The sequence below is a fragment of the Prionailurus bengalensis genome, chromosome C1 (assembly GCF_016509475.1).
Source record: "Prionailurus bengalensis isolate Pbe53 chromosome C1, Fcat_Pben_1.1_paternal_pri, whole genome shotgun sequence".
Taxonomy (NCBI): Eukaryota; Metazoa; Chordata; class Mammalia; order Carnivora; family Felidae; genus Prionailurus; species Prionailurus bengalensis.
This window is the reverse complement of record NC_057345.1, coordinates 135445983-135463473: the sequence shown is the minus strand read 5'-3', so window position 1 is coordinate 135463473 and position 17491 is coordinate 135445983. Positions and strand designations below refer to the sequence as shown.

The following is a 17491-nucleotide window of genomic DNA, read 5'->3' as shown; positions in this document are numbered from 1 at the left end:
TACCTGCATTCTTTCTGTAATGCCAAGTAAAATGAAATCCAGTGTGAAATCTAGTTAGCGTTTGCCTTTTTGAAGTCATTTTTAAGTTTCCAGTTTTAGTGACTGTGACCTCAGAACTGATAGCTAGAAAAATGGTGAGCCCGAACCAATTTTGGCTTCAATTGTATCCTTCACCCCTTCCAACTTAAAAGCTGCTTTTCACCTGGACTTCTGAGGAGACCGAGGAAGGGGACATCCTGAGCGGGACCATGTTTCCCTAGAGCCTTCCATGCTGACCTCTTGCGGGCGTTCTGAGCCTTCCCTTCGTAGCCATAGGCTGCCCCCTACTCCATTGACCCTGTTTCTCTCCGCAGCAGCTGAACACCTCTGTCCCCTTCCTTTCAATCAGGGAGGCTCCAATTTGATACATCGTGGCAAAATTGTGCAGCGGCAATGCAGAAAGATGCTGAAGGAGAGGAAAGAATCTGAGTCCAGGGTTAAAATGCTGAAGGAAATCCCATTGGTGGAATGTTTGCAAGGGAAAAAAAGGTAGGGTCTAGCAATAAAGAGCAGAAATTAAACTGTGTAAAATGTCACCAAATGATGTGGAAAAATCCACACGTCCTCAAGTATGCTTCACAATATGGACTTAGAACACATTTTGCTAGTGATGTGAGAATGGTTAGCACAAGTCCTGCTCTTAAAATGTGAGTGTGTGTGTGTGTGTCTCAAGTAAACCTGTCAGCTTAAATGGTGCCAGAGGAAAGTGAGGATTTTTCAGGCCAATGCTTTGTATTTGCCAGATTTCTTGGCTTTTGAGATTTTCGTATACTGGTCAGAAAGCCTATGCTCTATAGCATTTATCTAACACATAAACCTTACATTCGACTGTGCAGGGAAGGTGAGTGGGAGATGCTGCTGGGTGTTACAGATGCTTGGACTTTCCAGATCTGAAGCCAGGTCGTCAGAATTTGCTGTTGGGCTTGCATGAGCTAGGTTAGTGAATTTCACTGCCTCCCTGGTGCTGAGCTGTAGGATAGTATTTCTTGGGGACTTAGACCTCAAGAGAGGTTGTTGAAGGGGTATCTGTTTGATGACCTTTTATAGGTGGGACTAGGGATTGGTACAAACCCCGGTGATCTGAGACTACATTTAATTTGCCTTGGCTAGTTGATAGGAAACTCGATGGTGGATTATATTTGTATTTAACGTGGCTTATGTTCTGGGTGTTTGTCTTGGTTCACTCATCCAAGTGTAGACTGAGCAGAAACTATAGGCTAGTGTCACCCCTCTCCCTCACTGCTTTCCTGATTGAATGAGGCATGTTCTATAGAATCAGATGATTGCTTAAGAATTTCATGGACCCTACATGCTTCATGTATAAGAGAGCAAAACTCAGCTGGATAAATCTATAAGGTGTGTGTGTGTGTGTGTGTGTGTGTGTATGTGTGTGTGTATTCTTCTGCCAGATCTCTCACCAAGGCAGCTAGACATTTTCATTTTGACAACACCACTAAAGAAAAGTGTCATCTTTTTGTACAAGATGTTCACTGTATTCTCATCATTTGGATGATTCAGGATCACTCTCCGGCAGCAAGAGGCATAGTGTGTCTTAATGCCTGACTCTTTTTTAATTATAGTTAAGAAAAAGATTGTCGGAGACTTATTTTTTTCATATTGCACAGGACCTCTAAAGGGCCAGATTTAATTTCAGTACAATATTAGGCAGTATGAGGTGATCAAGGATAAAAGGACATTGACAAATATGATCCAAGGCAGGACAAGATGATGTAACATAGAGTAGAGGCACCTACACCGGTACTTTTAGAGATGTGGGCAAAGAGGTGTCCATGCTGTCCCCTGTACCATGCAGTAAAATGGTCAGTACAATGTCCATAATGCATGTAGGAAGATGAAATGATATGTAAATATTAAAGGTATGATAGAAATAACATGAATGAGATTTCACTGTAACAACAAAGGTACTCTGCATTTCTTTGGGGAAATTCATAATATCCCTCTTGTTCTTCTATGAAAATTAGTATGAAAACAAAAGCCTCCTCGTGTGTTGTAACAAGAGAGTAACCATGTACCTGCATAAAGAGTATAAATATTTGGGGTGTTTATGTGCTTCTTTTCTTCAGTTCCTTTTCTTAACGGAGTCAGCATACGGTAGAACAGTGAAGGCGGGGGCCTCTGGAGCCATATTATTTAGATTCAAATACTAACCTGACACTTACTAACTGCATGAAGTTGGGTAACTCCATTATTTTTCCCCTCAGTTTCCTCAAGTATAAATCAGGGATAATAATAGTACCGCCCTCCATAGAGCTGTGAAGATTAAATAAAACAATATATATGTAAAGTGCAGTTCCTTGCACATAGCAAGCCTTCAATAAATGTTAGTTAATCAAAATTAGTTTCCGCAGAACTAATTTCTCTTTGTGGTCCCTGGGGTGGCCTGAGGAACAATATTGCTCCAAAAGAAAGGAGGGAGAAATAGAGCCAGGTAGGATAGAAATGACCCTTTGATCATCAGGAGTTATACCGGAAGCAGAAGTTGGTAGCACATATACTTATGTGACTTGGGTACGACTTGGTCAAAATGTCTTCGGGTAGTTCCTGTCAAATGACAAATCATTGCCAGAACACCAGAATCAGCCCCTACCCTATAATTCAGCTGGAAATGGTGCTGCATAATAATGATTTGCACTTACCTGCCATAATTAAGAGATGGTAGGGAAACTCAGAAGTTTAGTCGGATGCTCCATAATATTAATGACCATATCTGCTGCCACTGTCTGAACTCAGACCTGCTTTAGTAGTACTACTGCAATAATTTTCTGTCTGGCCATGGTGTCTATAATTTCTCCCTGCTTCAAACTGTCCCCATCAAGGGCCAGGAGAATCTTTACAGGACTGGTAGTCACTTCCCTGCTAACCAATCTTCAGGTCTCAAAAAGCAACTATAGACTTAGTATACTGCCTCTTGGTATGGCATTCAAGGCTTTTTTTAGAGTCTGATCCCGATCTTCTCATTGTCTTTTGTTGTTCATAACACTGTCAATAAGCTAGAGATCTATCATGCATATCCATTAGGAACAACTTAGAGTTTCATGCTATATTACCTGTTTTCATCTCCATCTCATGATTCCATTAGTTTGTCTGAAGAGGCAAGATATGGCAAGTGTTCCATTTTATAGATTGGAAAAGTGAGACCCAGAGAGAGTAAATAATTTGGCCAGGACCTAAAAAGTGAGTTCTCCTAAGTGTTTATTCTGCTCATTTTCCTCTCTCTCGCTTTTCATTTTCTTCTCTTACCCATTGTTTTGGCTCATTCACATATCTCCACCATTTGCTTCATGCACTACCATTTTTCTGGGGAGCAGGCTTTGCAACATCGGAAGGCTTAACACTGAGTTCGCAAAAATGGAGAACCTCAGGCTAAGTCTGCTCAGATGTGTTTTATGAGGTGCCCTTAAAAATCAGGTTTCACAGAAGTTCCTGAATTTCTGGCTTGTCATGAAAGATCTGAAGGTCTGGCAACATTGTGCCCACATTCCCACGTAAGCAATGTCGGCTTGAGAAGCCGACCCTTCTGGCCAGGGGTTGTCTTGACTTTTCCCCAGCTGCTATCACTTCATAATGCCTTAAGCGTGCTCTTTACGCACTTATATTACCCGCCTGGCCCTAGTAACATCTGAGTTTGCAACTCTTGGCGTAAAGAAAAAGAAAAAAAATATCCATCTATTTTCTACAGATAAGACGAAACACTTTAATGGAAGAAATAGTATGTGATTATTATGTCTGAAGAAAGTCTTTGTTTTTTGGTATTAAGATTTTAGTTTCCCAAGGAGAGTGTTGATATTGTTTTGGTTTTCTTTCTTATTTTTGACAACAGAGCAATGTGACCCAGAACTCTTAGTGACAGTCCTTTTGGATGAAAATCTTTGCAGGGCCTTTTAATTAGGAATTGACAGGGTGATTAACTTATAATTCACAAAAATAAATGTGGAAAAGAGAAGTACAGGTCAATTTCTAGCTGTGTTAAACTGTAAGGACAGCAGCATTGGCAAGTGATTGTTCCTTTTTAACAGCTTTTCTAATTTTTCTTAATTGGATCCTTTGTTTTCTAATTGGATAGGGAGAACTATCATATGGCTTTCAATTACTAGCTGTGGCATGGTGATCCTGTCCTGTGGCACAGGACAGGGTATGTAGACAGAGAATGTAAAGTCACATTCTCAACATATAGGATGAAATAAATACCGTCTCCACAAAGTTTTTTGTGTGAGTATGGAAGAGGGGCAATCATCCTTGTCCTGGGTGGGTAAATCCATGTGGCAATGGGATGTACCAACTGGCTTGCTTTTCCACGGAGACTGGTTTGGACTTGGGTTTCCACTCTATAGGCTAAGTTATAGATTATAATTTGTTAAAATATTTAATCATCATAATAGAGAAATACTCCTAAAGATACAAGATTATCATTGCCTGATAGAAAATGCTACAAAGTGCACACACACATACATACACACAGGAGAAAATGCCAGTGTTCTCAAGGTAGTTTGTTTCTTCTGTCCACGGGTGAATTCAGACATCGTTTTATTTTTTAATATTTATTTATTTATTTATTTGAGAGAGCATGAGCGGGGTGGGTGTGCAGAGACAGAGAGGGTCCCAAGCAGGCTCTGTGCTGACCACAGAGAGCCTGATGCGGGGCTCGAACTCAGGAACTGTGAGATCATGATCTGAGCCAAAGTCAGATACTCAACCGACTGAGCCACCAAGGTCCCCCTAGAGATTCTTTTCTTTCTTTCTTTTTTTTTTAAAGAAAGTTTTCTATGGCTTTCTTATTTTACAGCTCCCACTGGATCTCTTCTGCCTACAGTATACGTATTTTACCATGTTCTATATCTGACCCCAGCATCTTTCTCCAGCTCCATCTTGCAAATTTGCTAGGCATGCACTTCATCCTCTGTTCACTGAGCTTCTCTCATTTCCTTGGAGATAGTGAGTCTTTTAGAACCCTGTTCATGCCATTTCTGCTTCCTAGTATGTTTTCTACATTTTTCTTGGGTTAATCTTATTCACCGGTCAAGATTAGATTAAGTTACCTTCCCAGTGAAGGTTTACTTGACTCTTTCCAGGTGCAATTTGTTATTTAGATCTCTGTCAACCACTGAACTTTGTTAATATCTCTGTTACTGGCTTCTGCTTGTCCATTCATTCAAAGATACTTATTTAGCATCTCTATGTATAGGTGATGACCCCTGGGGCTACATGGTTATTAAGATGGCTGAGGTCCCTGATCTTAGATTAACCTTTAGATGAGTTTTCTCTCTTACTGGACTCTGGAATTTACAGAAGGTAGGAATTTGCCTTATTTTATATTTGCATCGCAACTGCCTAGACTTGTACCTGGCTCAGAGTGCTTATGTCATTAAGAGTGTTCATTTTTTTTATGTTTTCTTGACAAAGACTATTGATCAGTTTTATAAAATCTAACTCTTTAGTGGGTCAACCTAGTATAACTACCGTCTTGGCTTTTAAATTTGGAATAGTTGATGAAGCACCTGGGTGGCTCAGTCGGTTGAGCGTCAGACTTCAGCTCAGGTCATGATCTCACAGTTTGTGAATTCGAGCCCTGTATCGGGCTCTGTGCTGACAGCTCAGAGCCTGGAGTCTGCTTCGGATTCTGTGTCTCCCACTCTGTCTGCCCCTTCCCCACTCACGCTCTCTCTCTCTCAAAAATAAACATTAAGAAAAAAAATTTTAACTTGGAATAGTTGATATGATCATCATTACTGTCTTTGGGATGTTCTGGAATCTAATGACCTTTTGGTATAACCCTTTGCATGCCGTTAGTGTGTACAAATCAGATCCTTTCATGGGTGCTTTGGCTCAGTACTGTGGAATGGTCTTATTCCAGAGAGGAAATACAGTCTTTGATTAAATGCCCTTAGCAGGCAGGGACAGGACACAGCTGGGGTTTGAATCAGGCTAAATCCCATCCGATTGAAAATCAAGAAGCTGGTGCTTTCGAAGATTATAAATCTGGAAAGTAGCAGAGACGAGGGGCTATGAGTCCCTGCTCAAAGCAGGTAATGCCACTTCTCTTTGGCTGTTAGTGCTGCTTCTTTCTGGCTGATGCTCCCAGAGTAACTTTAAAGATGGACACAGGAAGGGATAGGATTTCAATGCTGGAACTACTCAACCCACTCTTCCCCATTCAAAAAGAGAAGTAATTAAAATCTTGGAGAAGATGTAATTCAGAATATGGAATGTCATGGAAATGAGGAAGACTTGAAATAGAATGCCAGAAACTCTTGTGTCATGTTTCCATGTTTTTCTGAAAGGCTTAAGTACAACTTTACATATAAGAGCTTAAGGCTGGCAAGTTTATCATACTGTTACCAGTGACTTTAGGTCATGGGATTCTGCCTCATGTGACTTGCCTTGGCTTTGTGGTATGTGTATACATCCCACTTGATGAAACCACTCTTCAGCCTTTATTGTGGTTGCTTCTCTGTTCTTGGCCATGAGCTGACTTAGTGGCGCCATGGCCAAGATGAAGACATTCAAAGAGGAGCAAGGTAACTTCTTTCTCAGGCAGCTCTGTGGATGCTGGAGCTGTGTGCACATCTGGCTTTCTCTTGACCAGACTCTCCCCCTGTGCCGTATACCCCATCTATGCCGACAGCCTATGCTTCTGAGCTCATTACTCTAAGTGTGTTTGTTTTTGAATCCATACTTCACACATTTTATTTACATGCTTTATTTTTCATTTTATGAACAAATCGATAACTAGGCTTACTGTTTATTGCACTGGATTAGTTTTATTTATTCCTTTTGAATTTGATTAAAAAGCTGTCAAACAAAAGTCTACATTTTTATTGGCAGAATACTTTGACAAAACTGGATATGAGATGTGTTCAGCTAGAACATACTTTTCAAAATAAAACAATGTTTGATATATTCTAGACAGTTATTCTTTTGTTTATCCATGACAACTGAAACTAACCATCAAATGGATAAAGCAATCCAAGTCTAGTCAAGTAATCCTTCAGGCATATGAAAAAAAAAGCCTTTTTAAAAAGTTGCTTCTAGATGGATTTAATGTAATTCACCAATAAAGCATCCTCAGAAGCGTAATAAAAATTCTCCATAAAATGACATAGCCAGGGCAAAGGAAGATATACAGTTTGATGAAGATTCAAAATGGATGATAACATTAAAAATGAGTGGTCATGAAATTCCTGTATAATATAAAGATCAAAATTCCAGGGCCTTAGTTTTGCTTTTCATTTATAAGACAATATGTTTATGGGACTGCAATAGTGTGTGTGTGTGTGTGTGTGTGTGTGTGTGTATAATCTCCAATGGCAAATGTTTTGAAATGTCATTTTTCTTCAAAAACATTGCCATTCAACTTGTTGTATTTGTACATTTCACCATCTAACATTGAGGATAACTGGGCTGTATTTTATATTTGCACATGCAGAAATGTTTCTGAAAGATGAAATATATCTGTTTTAGTGGAGAACCTGATCTCCTTTGTTCATTTAAAAATGATTAATTTCTGACTTCTTTTCTCTGTTGGTATTACTCATGTACAAGTAGGAGTATGGGAACATGCTCGAGGCAGCCAGGGTAGTGAGAAGTCTCACCTGTGTGCACATATACCCATATTGACAACACTCACTCAACCCACTTACACACCCAATGCCTGGGAGCAGCTTTAAAACTGCCGTTTGGATATGTGTTGTGCTCTGCACATTATTTAACAGTGTGGAGCATGTATAATGAAGGCCTCGAAGTGCTAGAAGGAACAGGAATGAAGGGGTTAATGTAGAACACATATAGGCAAATATTGTCAACTATTTTATTCAAATGTTTGGAACTTAAACACAAAATTATCACTAAGTTTTCACAAAATGAGGCATCTGTCGCTTGAAAGGCAAAAAATATTTCAGAAATATGTTTACAGAAATGTAAAAATATTAGGCATCGAGACAGATGTGAACATATTCAGTAACTTGTCTTGTCTGTCAGTCTTCCTCTGAGCCGAAGATCTTATTGTACTCACTCAGCATGAGCTCAGCTATCTGGTTTTGGTATACCATATGTACCGCCATGTTCCCCATTTCACCTTCAGCTCTCAGAAGGGTGGGTCCAAATACAATCCCCAGGCTTTGTGTGGACATGAGGTTCTTGGAGGCTTTGGCCACTATCCTGGAGGGGGAAGGGAAAGAGAGAAGATGCCCTGAGTTTGAAGTGAAATTGTGGCTACTTTTGATTTCTAAAATTCTGTGTTCTTGAATTCTTTTTCTTTTTAAAATTTCAATTTAAAGAAAGAAAGGGCAGTGACTGGCTTTGGTGGGGAATGAAACACAGACAAAACATTTTTCTAGTTCTACAAAAATGGCAACTACCGTAACATTCTTTAGTCTTTTACTCTTTATGCTTTATTATGAAGATAGGACCTATGACTTTGGGGAGAAGGATTCATTGCCTGGTACAACTTTTTTTTTAAATTTTTTTTTAACGTTTATTTATTTTTGAGAGACAGAGACAGCATGAGAAAGGGAGGGGCAGAGAGAGAGAGAGAGAGGGAGACCCAGAATATGAAGCAGGCTCTAGGCTCTGAGCTGTGAGCACAGAGCCCGACGCGGGTCTCGAACTCACGAGCCATGAGATCATGACCTGAGCCGAAGTCAGACGCTCAACCGACTGAGCCACCGAGGCGCCCCATAACTTTTTATCCCCATAGTACCTGGACATTGTGAGTGTTCAATAAATGTGGAATGAATGGATAAATAAACAGCAAAAATTACGGTGGGAAGTTTACAAGATTCAGCCTTCAAAATGTTTATAGTCAGGGGTAGCTGGGTAGCTCAGATGGTTAAGCATCTGACTTCAGCTCAAGTCATGATCTGGTGGTTTTTGAATTTGAGCCCCATGTTGGCTCTGTGCTGACAGCTCAGACCCTGGATCCTATTTCCGATTCTGTGTCTCCCTGTCTCTCTGCCCCTCCCCTGTTCACATTCTGTCTCTCTGTCTGCCTGTCTCTCTGTCTGTCTGTCTGTCTCTCAAAACTAAATAAATATTAAAATTTTTTTTGAAAAGTTTATAGTCAATGGAGGAAACAGGTGAGATGTGCCTATGTAAGAATCCAAGCACAATAAATAAGAACAATATATGCATAGTTGATGATGGAAAGTAGACATAAACCAAAAAATAATAAGTTTTTAGTGATTGGAGTAAGAACAGCGTTCCTGACAAATGCTAACTGGAATATGTTTTGTAGAGAAGGTAGGTTCTGAGACATTTAGGTGTATGGCACAATTCTAAGTGTCTATCTTTTTGGCCATCCAATTTAGCTCACACTTCAATACAATACAGAGTCCTGTAGCATTTGCACAAGAAAAGAGTCCCACTGGAATCAAAGAAATGTTTGCTTGTGTGAGGACTGTATGGGGAGCTGGAATACCTATGAAACATTAGGATGTGGTTTTTATTAATGGTTATGCCTTGCCTGCTTCAACACAGGACTCTTAAAAGGAAAATAAAGCCCCATCTGATATATTGAGACTTTTAAACAATGATGCTTATTCTTACCATTGGAGCCTACTTCATTTTATATTAAAGTTAGAAAGGGTGAGGTTTTAGTGATGTTAAGGAAATAGGGATAGCATATGGAAGGATAGGGTGCTGAGAAATACTAAACTCTGCACTCTACCAGACCTCCCGACCCAAGGGAAATATGAGTGTTGAGAAGAAAGTGAGGCAAAGGGTCTTTATCGCACGGCAGTCGGGTCTCCATCTCAGGGCCCACTGTAGAACACTGGAATGCTGGACTGGAGAGGATCCTTTGGTCGTATATAAGAGGAGGCAGGCAGATTTGCTTTATTTATCTCTTCATAAACTCAGATTGCTGAAGTACCAGTTCTGTGACCAAGAAACCATGCTTCCTCTCTCCTGAATGAAACTGAGAAGGACCCACACCATTACTTTATGAGTCCCCACAGCACAAGTGCACGGCCAAGAAAATGCCCTTGACTTGCTCAACGTGAAAAAATGAAGCGTTGTTCTAAATAATTATATTATCATCTCATTTAATACTCATAATAATTCCATGAGGCACCTCTATTATTAAGCCCATTTTACACATGTAAAGACTGAGGCTGAGAGAGGTGAAGTGCCTAATGGCATACAAAGCTGAGGTTCAAACCCAGGCAGTTTGGTTCCAATGCCTTTGGAAGCATCATCATGGTATGTGTTATGACTCCTATTCTTAAATACTGGGCCAGTTTTTCATTCTGCCATCTTCCATAACATTATAAGATCCTTCCATAAAGGGCCTGGATTTGTATTCCCCACTGCGGAATTGTGATTGACAGCCTGATTCTAGTAGATTTATTGTGGGCAAAATAACTCTCAAATTTCGACTGAATATTAAAGATATCCTGCCTCCCATTTTCACTTTTTTTTCCTGCTTTCAATGGAGAGCATTTATACCTGTGAGCAGCATTGATTTGGCTACATTCTGGAAAGTGTTCTCATATTTTAGAGTGTCACTGAGTTATCAGAGACTTCAAGTTTAAAGTTTCCTTTGGAATATAAGAAACTCTACCACTTTCTAACTGCATTTACCAAAGTCTGTGAAATGATTTAAACATTCTTCTAACCTGGAGTGGGGACAAATGGAGTGAATGAGCCTTTGCTTCATTTTAATATACCTATTATTAAACTTCAGTTTAAGATCTCTCTTGAGCCTTTCCCAGAGCCTCTTATTATAAAAGTCATTAATAATATTTACCGTAAGGGAAAAACAGACTTTTCTCTTTTGATTTTAAAGTAACACCTTTTTTGTGATACTCCTTCATTGACTCTCTCACAATTAAAAAAAAAACTCATTAAAAGCAAATATAGAAACATATCTAATCCAGTGAGTACCTATTAGGCAAAAGTTGCCTTAACAACTTTATCCATAGCTGGCACAGATCTAAGTTGATATGATTTTTCTAGCAGAGAACAGGGCTCAGAGGTAACAGGGCACAGAGAAGGTAGAAAAGAAGCAAGAAAGTATTGCAAGTGTGAAGGCAAACCACTGATATAAGGCATCTTGACCAACAGGGTAGAAGAAAATTAGGACTGGAGTCCAGGGAGACTGGAAGGGGAAAGGGATGATGTGAAGATTGATTAAGGATTGAAGGTATATTTTCCTATTCAATAATAGCTATAATTTTAATAGGTAGAGGCAAAGTGAAATTTGGGATAGTTGGGAGACAGAACTGCATCAGACTTCCAAAAGGTGAGGCTAGAAATCAAGGGAGTTCAAGAGCCCACTATTGGAGAGGGCAGTCAGGGCTCTCAGGAGGGTGCAAGAGTACCCTGGAAGAGGCCTGTAGTATCTGGAGGAACTTGGGTGTGTGGGGGGTGTGTGTGACTCAGCTTTCCAGGGCATACCAGAAAGTTATAGCATGTATGACATGGGCCATGAGGGGAGAGAAAGAAGGATGAAATAGGGCTAGACTAGTTATCAATTTTTCCAGAGTTCTTCCTATTTTTCCTGCTCAGCCAAAGGCCTGGTCTTTGAATCTAGAGTAGGGCCAAATCTAGAGGAGGAAACCAAGACTGAGTTTAAATAGGGTGGAGAGTAGGAGGCTAGCACTGCATGTCAGAACCCACCTCAAGGAAAGATTTCTCTGTCTTAGCCAGTGGGTTATGCAAGAGGACTCCTGTAAGGGATTTCTGCCAATGCATCAGTTTCATAAATTTCTTGGGGACAAATGTTCATTTTGTGCTTTTATGCATGTGTAAATGTGGAGCATTCATTCCATCTCAAACTTGTATCCTTTCTGTCCATTTCTCTGCACACTTTCTACTTGATATTAATAGAACCAGCTTTAACGTATGAGTGCTTTAGCTTTAAAATAATCTTGTTATCAGTAGATTTTACTAAACGACGCATAGTTTTGTTTTCTTGTTACAGCTGCGTTATTGCAGGTTAAATTTCCTTAACAGCTTGGAGTTCTCTCCTAATTTTGGAAAATTAAGTTACTTGGAGTAACTTTTAGAAAAATCGAATGTAGTTAAGGAAGAAAGTTAATAAGATAATGTGGATGTGTATTAAATAGAATACATGCCATTTTTCTTATGCAGTGTTACTGAATGTGTGCTTGTGTGTGTGTGTGTGTGTGTGTGTGTGTGTGCGTTTATGTGTATTTCATTGGCAATTGTTTTTCTGAATGTCAACCAACCAGTAGCTGGTGTGTTGAGAAATCAAACAAGTTTTCAGTGAGAAAAGATACTGATAATGAAGACCAGTTTGGGGTAGAAGTCACCATCTACCAAATTATATGATTCATGTAGCTAGGCAAATACATTCTCACATCAATGTTTAAATTGGATTAGATTCCTTTCTAATAGCAAGTAGACATTTCTAGCAAAGAAGTCCCCCAAACTGGGGATGTGTTGGAAAATGTATTAAGGTCATTATAAACTTCCTTATTCAAATGTGAACTTACCTATTCTCTACCTCAATAAACTGTTAAATAGTTAAGTGGTTGATTTAGGACCACATAGGGAATCGACCAGACTTTCAAAGTATAGCTTGAAAATTGTTTAAATCTCAGGGTTTTTTTGTTTGTTTGTCTTGTTCTGTTTTTTTACCTCAAATCAATGAATTTCAAATTTCCACTCCCACTGTGGGGACCAGCTGCATACTGCAAGTGCCATTAAATCTAAAGACTTCAAGTAGTAAACACACGCACAGGAGAAACATAGGCTACTGAAAGAAAGAAAAGCCATCCACAGAAAAAAAACTCTAGTCTAGTACCAAAGGCAGAAAACTCTCAAAAACAGTTAAGTTATACTTCCAGTAGCTTAAAATGCGGTTGAGTCATAGATTTGGAAGGGAAGATCTGACTCAGAAACCATGTAGGTTTTTACTATGAGTCTGATGATACCTTTCACAACGTGAGTTCTGAAAAACCCCCTTTCTGTGATATGATTTGCAAAAATAGCATGCCAAAGTAAGATAAGTTTTGGAGAAAATTATATGCCACTTTTTCTTCTTGCAAATTCATGATACACAATAGCATAATAAAGGCTCTGAAAAGTCCTGCAGAAAAAAATACCGCTGCTCCTCTTTGACTCGTGTCTTCCTTAACTGACTTAGATGTCATAGATTGGCTTTCCTGAGGAGCATGGATTAGGATATGCTGCTCTAGCTGGTTTTGCTAAAGGCCTACTGTGTAGGTTTGAAAGTGTAATGGATTTTACCCTCCTATGCCACCTGGCTTTGGAACTCTGTAGCAGCTAAGTCAAAGAGGTCAGATTGTGGTCATTTCTGGAAAGTTCCACCCTGCTGGCAGGGCTTAGATTTCATTAGGCCTTAAATGCCATGACAGTGTTGTAAATTTTGAGCTACAATTTAACCTGTTTTCAGCGAAGAAATGAAAGAAACCTCCCTTCTATGGCAAAACAAAGACTAAAAGGCAAAAGAACACATCGGAATGAGAAAGGTGAGAGCAAAGACATGGTTGAAAGATTAATGTACAGTGAGCTGATGGATGGGTAAGGAGGCACAAAAACATTCAGATCTTATAACAATATTTGGGAATTCCTCTGCATGGTTGTTTACTCACCATTAATTTATTCCCAGAAATGCGTACAGCAAAGATTCTAAGCGACGTGAAAAGCTCAAAGTTTAGTGACTGTGAATGCTTGACTAAAAAGACCCGAAACTGCACTCTTTTGAAATTGACTATTTATTAATACTGCTTAGTTTAAAATAGCCTGACAAAAATAATTATGATTTTTTAAAATTTGTTCATGAAATATCACTTGATATACATTCACTGTAAAAGCAATTCTAATACTGTTAAATAAAATTCAAGTTTATAAAATCTTGAAATGGGTAAGAATTCATTTTTCTGGCAAGAGCTGAAAAAATGATATGCAGTTTATGGCATAAAAAGGAGAGGAAATGCCAGAGCTGCTTTTTGTCGGGTCCAAATGGAAGGAGCAATGATCCATCAATTTAAGATTATTTTAGAAATAATCTATGATCCAGTGCTACAGATGTTGGACCCCAGACAAAAAAATCCTTGCAGCCTTATGCTGGGTAACTTTTTTCCAAAAGTGAGCTGAATTGCTAACCCAAAGAAATTTCTTAGTTGCTTTAAATCACTACCAAATGACTCAAACTGAAGGAGAGCTTTACTATAAAACTCAAAATTAATGCTGAAATAAGACCAACGCTTTTAATAATAGTCCAGTTGCAAACAAATATACAGATGCAACCTTTCTTTTAACTCTGTGCTTTAGTGTTACCATAGTGACTTGCAAAGGAAGTTGAAAGGCACATAATTGCCTGAAGGACAACTCTCAAGTTATTGGAGGTGGACTACAAGTCTTCCCTTCCCTATCTCCGGAATGCTGTTATTTTCCAACACACACAACTTTAGGATGGCTTAACTTGAATGGGGAAATTGTGGTGGTAAATGTTCTCTTGCCATCAGGTCAGACCTACCTCACAAAATATAGCTTATCCACTGTATGTGAAGTGTTACCTCTGACTTTGACCACTTAAGGAAAGAGAAGCTGTTTAAAATAGAATACATTTTCAATGTTTGACTTCTGTTTCCTATGTGCTACAACTATTTTCGGGGGATCCTTGCTAACCATAGCTTGCTACCCTCAATTTGCACAAACTATGCTGCTGCTTACATTGGCTTCCTTCCTTCCTTCCTTCCTTCTTCCTTCTTTTTCTTTCTTTCTTTCTTTCTTTCTTTCTTTCTTTCTTCTTTCTTTCTTTCTTTCCTTTTTTCTTTCATTTTTTCTTTTATTTTTCTTTCTTGCTCTCTTGCTTTCCTTCTTTTTGTCTCTCTTTCTCTCCCTCCCTCTCTCTCTTTTTCTTTCTTCTTTCTTTCTTTCTTTCTTTCTTTCTTTCTCTCCGCCCCCTCTCTCTCCCTTCCTTCCTTCCTTCCTCCCTTCCTTCTAATAAGATTGGGGACTAAGCAGGATGTCAACTTTCTCCCCTACAGTTATGGCAGTATGTTAGAAAAATTTTCAAATATTGCAAAAGCAGAAGAAATTTCACAAATGTTTTTTGCATTTAACACCAATGTGTGTTGAGGTGGTCATTCACTGGTAATTCAGTTATTAAAAAATTTTTTTTAATGTTTATTTTTGAGAGAGAGAGAGAGAGACAGAAGGTGAGTGGGGGAGGAGCAGAGAGAGAGGGAGACACAGAATCTGAAGCAGGCTCCAGGCTCTGAGCTGTCAGCACAGAGCCCAATGTGGGGCTCAAACTGGCGAACTGTAAGATCATGACATGAGCCGAATTCAGACACTTAACCAACTGAGCCACCTAGGCGCCCCCAGTAATTCAGCTGTTTTTAATATAAGTTATAAATCAATTTGTTTAAACTAATCATAAAGTGCTCAATTTTGTATTTAAGTATTGTATTATTATTATTTTCCAAAGCAAGTTAACAACTATTCTTCTAAGTGGGAATCATGGCTATTTTTTGACACTTTTACTTTTATTCTTTGCATTTATTAAATAACTTTTTTATACTGACTTCAATGCAGAAGATTGAAACATTTTCAATTATTTACTTGTTTCATACCCTTATTGATTGGACATTATAGGGAGAGTATAAAGCATCTTTAAAGAAATATTCAGAATATATAATAAGATAGGAGGACCTGATAAAGTAAAAAAAAAAAAAAGAATACCCCATGGACTTCAAAATGACTTATCTCTAGAGGAATATATATTCTATAAGGTAACACCACCATAGATAAAATGGATATTATAGCCAAAGCCCTTATATAATTGATATCAAAAAGGAACACTAACAGTAATTACTATTTGTTGAATATCTATTATGTGCTAATCACTGGGCTTCAAATATATCACAATTTCTGAAGGCAGATTTAAAACTCCTCTGTAATTTGTTTTTTTTTTTCTAATTTAAAGTAACTTTAGGTTAGAATTTGAAAAATTTAAAAAAGTATAATAAAGAGAAAAGCCCACCAGTAACCATGACGAGTAACTCAATGTAACTATTATTGATTCATAAAAATCTATTGAGTGCCTATTAGGTGTTGGATACTGTTTCGGATGTCAGAGATAGTACAATGAGTAAAACAGACCCTGCCCTCAGTCCACATGAAGCCTATAATCTAATGGGAGAACCAGACAACATACTATACCAATCAATATACAATGTGATTTTAGGCACTGAAGTACAAGAAAAACTGAAAAGTAGTAGTTCTTCCATTGATCCTGGGAACCTTTTAAAAAATCCTAGTCATCCGGAGTCCATCTCTAGACATTCTTGTTTACTTAGTATGGGTGGGGTCTGCCTGCCTGCAGACAATGTAGCTCTCAGATAATTCTGAGCAGAGTGTAGTGGGAAATGCTACCTGTAACAGACCAGGTGCTCAGGGAGCCCTCTTGAGGGAAGGGACATTTGAGCAGAGACTCGGTTAGTTGCACGTACCAGGAAAGGGAGAATCCCAGGAAGGGAAGAGTAGGTACAAAGCCCCAGTGGTGAGGTTGTGCTTGGCAGTTCTAGAAATAGAGAAGGGGATAGTATGGCTGAAGACTCGAGAGTGAGGCAAAGGAAGTAGGAGATGCCGTGGGGGGTCTTGCAGGCCTTGATAAAAGTTCAGGATCTAATTCCAAGAATGTGGGAATCCATTCTTGGGTTTTGAGCAGGAGAATGACACTGCCAATATTTAGGTGATATGAAGTGTAAATAAATTATCTTCATTTGTATTTGAGAAAATACTTTCTATATAATTTGTATACAGCATTTTTCACTTTGATCATGAGCAATTCTCATGTCTTACATATGTAATACATATTATTTCCTCATTACCTTATATGGGACAGAATGGCTTGCACCCTATACCTTATGACTTCTTAGTATAAGTGAAATTGATATATAAAAACATCTTTCCATGTATTCCTCCTCCACACGTTGGGGTATTTCTTTAGGCAGTTGTTCCCAACCAGGGGCAATTTTGGACCCCACCCCTACCCCAGGAGACATTTGGCAATATTGGAGACATTTTTGATTGTCGTCACTGGGAGGGGAGTTGCTACTGGCAGTTTGTGGGTACAGGCAAAGGATGCTGCTAAACGTCCCACAATGCACAGGACAGCCTTTGGTCACAAAAATTATCCAGCCCCAATGTCAATAGTGCTGCTGTTGAGAAACTCTGCCTTAGAGTAAAATACCAGAATTGTAGTGACTAGATCAATGGTTCTCAAACTTGACCATTCATGAGATTAATTGGAAGCCATGTGAAAACACAGATGGCTGAGCTCTACCTGCAGATTTCTGATTCACCACGTGGGCAAACTTGAGAATCTGCATTCCCTCCAAGTTTGCAGACGATGATACTGCTCCTCCTGGGTTGCAGTTTGAGAACTCACACTAGATCATTCAGTTACGGCTCTTCTTTTCTTAAAATACGAAAACGT

General features: G+C 39.0%; 1 protein-coding gene across 1 annotated transcript in view; it reads right to left on the bottom strand.

The window, feature by feature from the left end:
- Positions 1-6801: 6801 nt before the first annotated feature.
- ARHGAP15 (Rho GTPase activating protein 15) overlaps positions 6802-17491 on the bottom strand; it is a 620330-nt gene continuing 609640 nt past the window's right edge. The window contains exon 14 of the mRNA XM_043576628.1: positions 6802-8214. Within this exon, the coding sequence (XP_043432563.1) occupies positions 8031-8214 (184 nt within the window). The 3' untranslated portion in view covers positions 6802-8030. The remainder of the gene's footprint in view (positions 8215-17491) is intronic.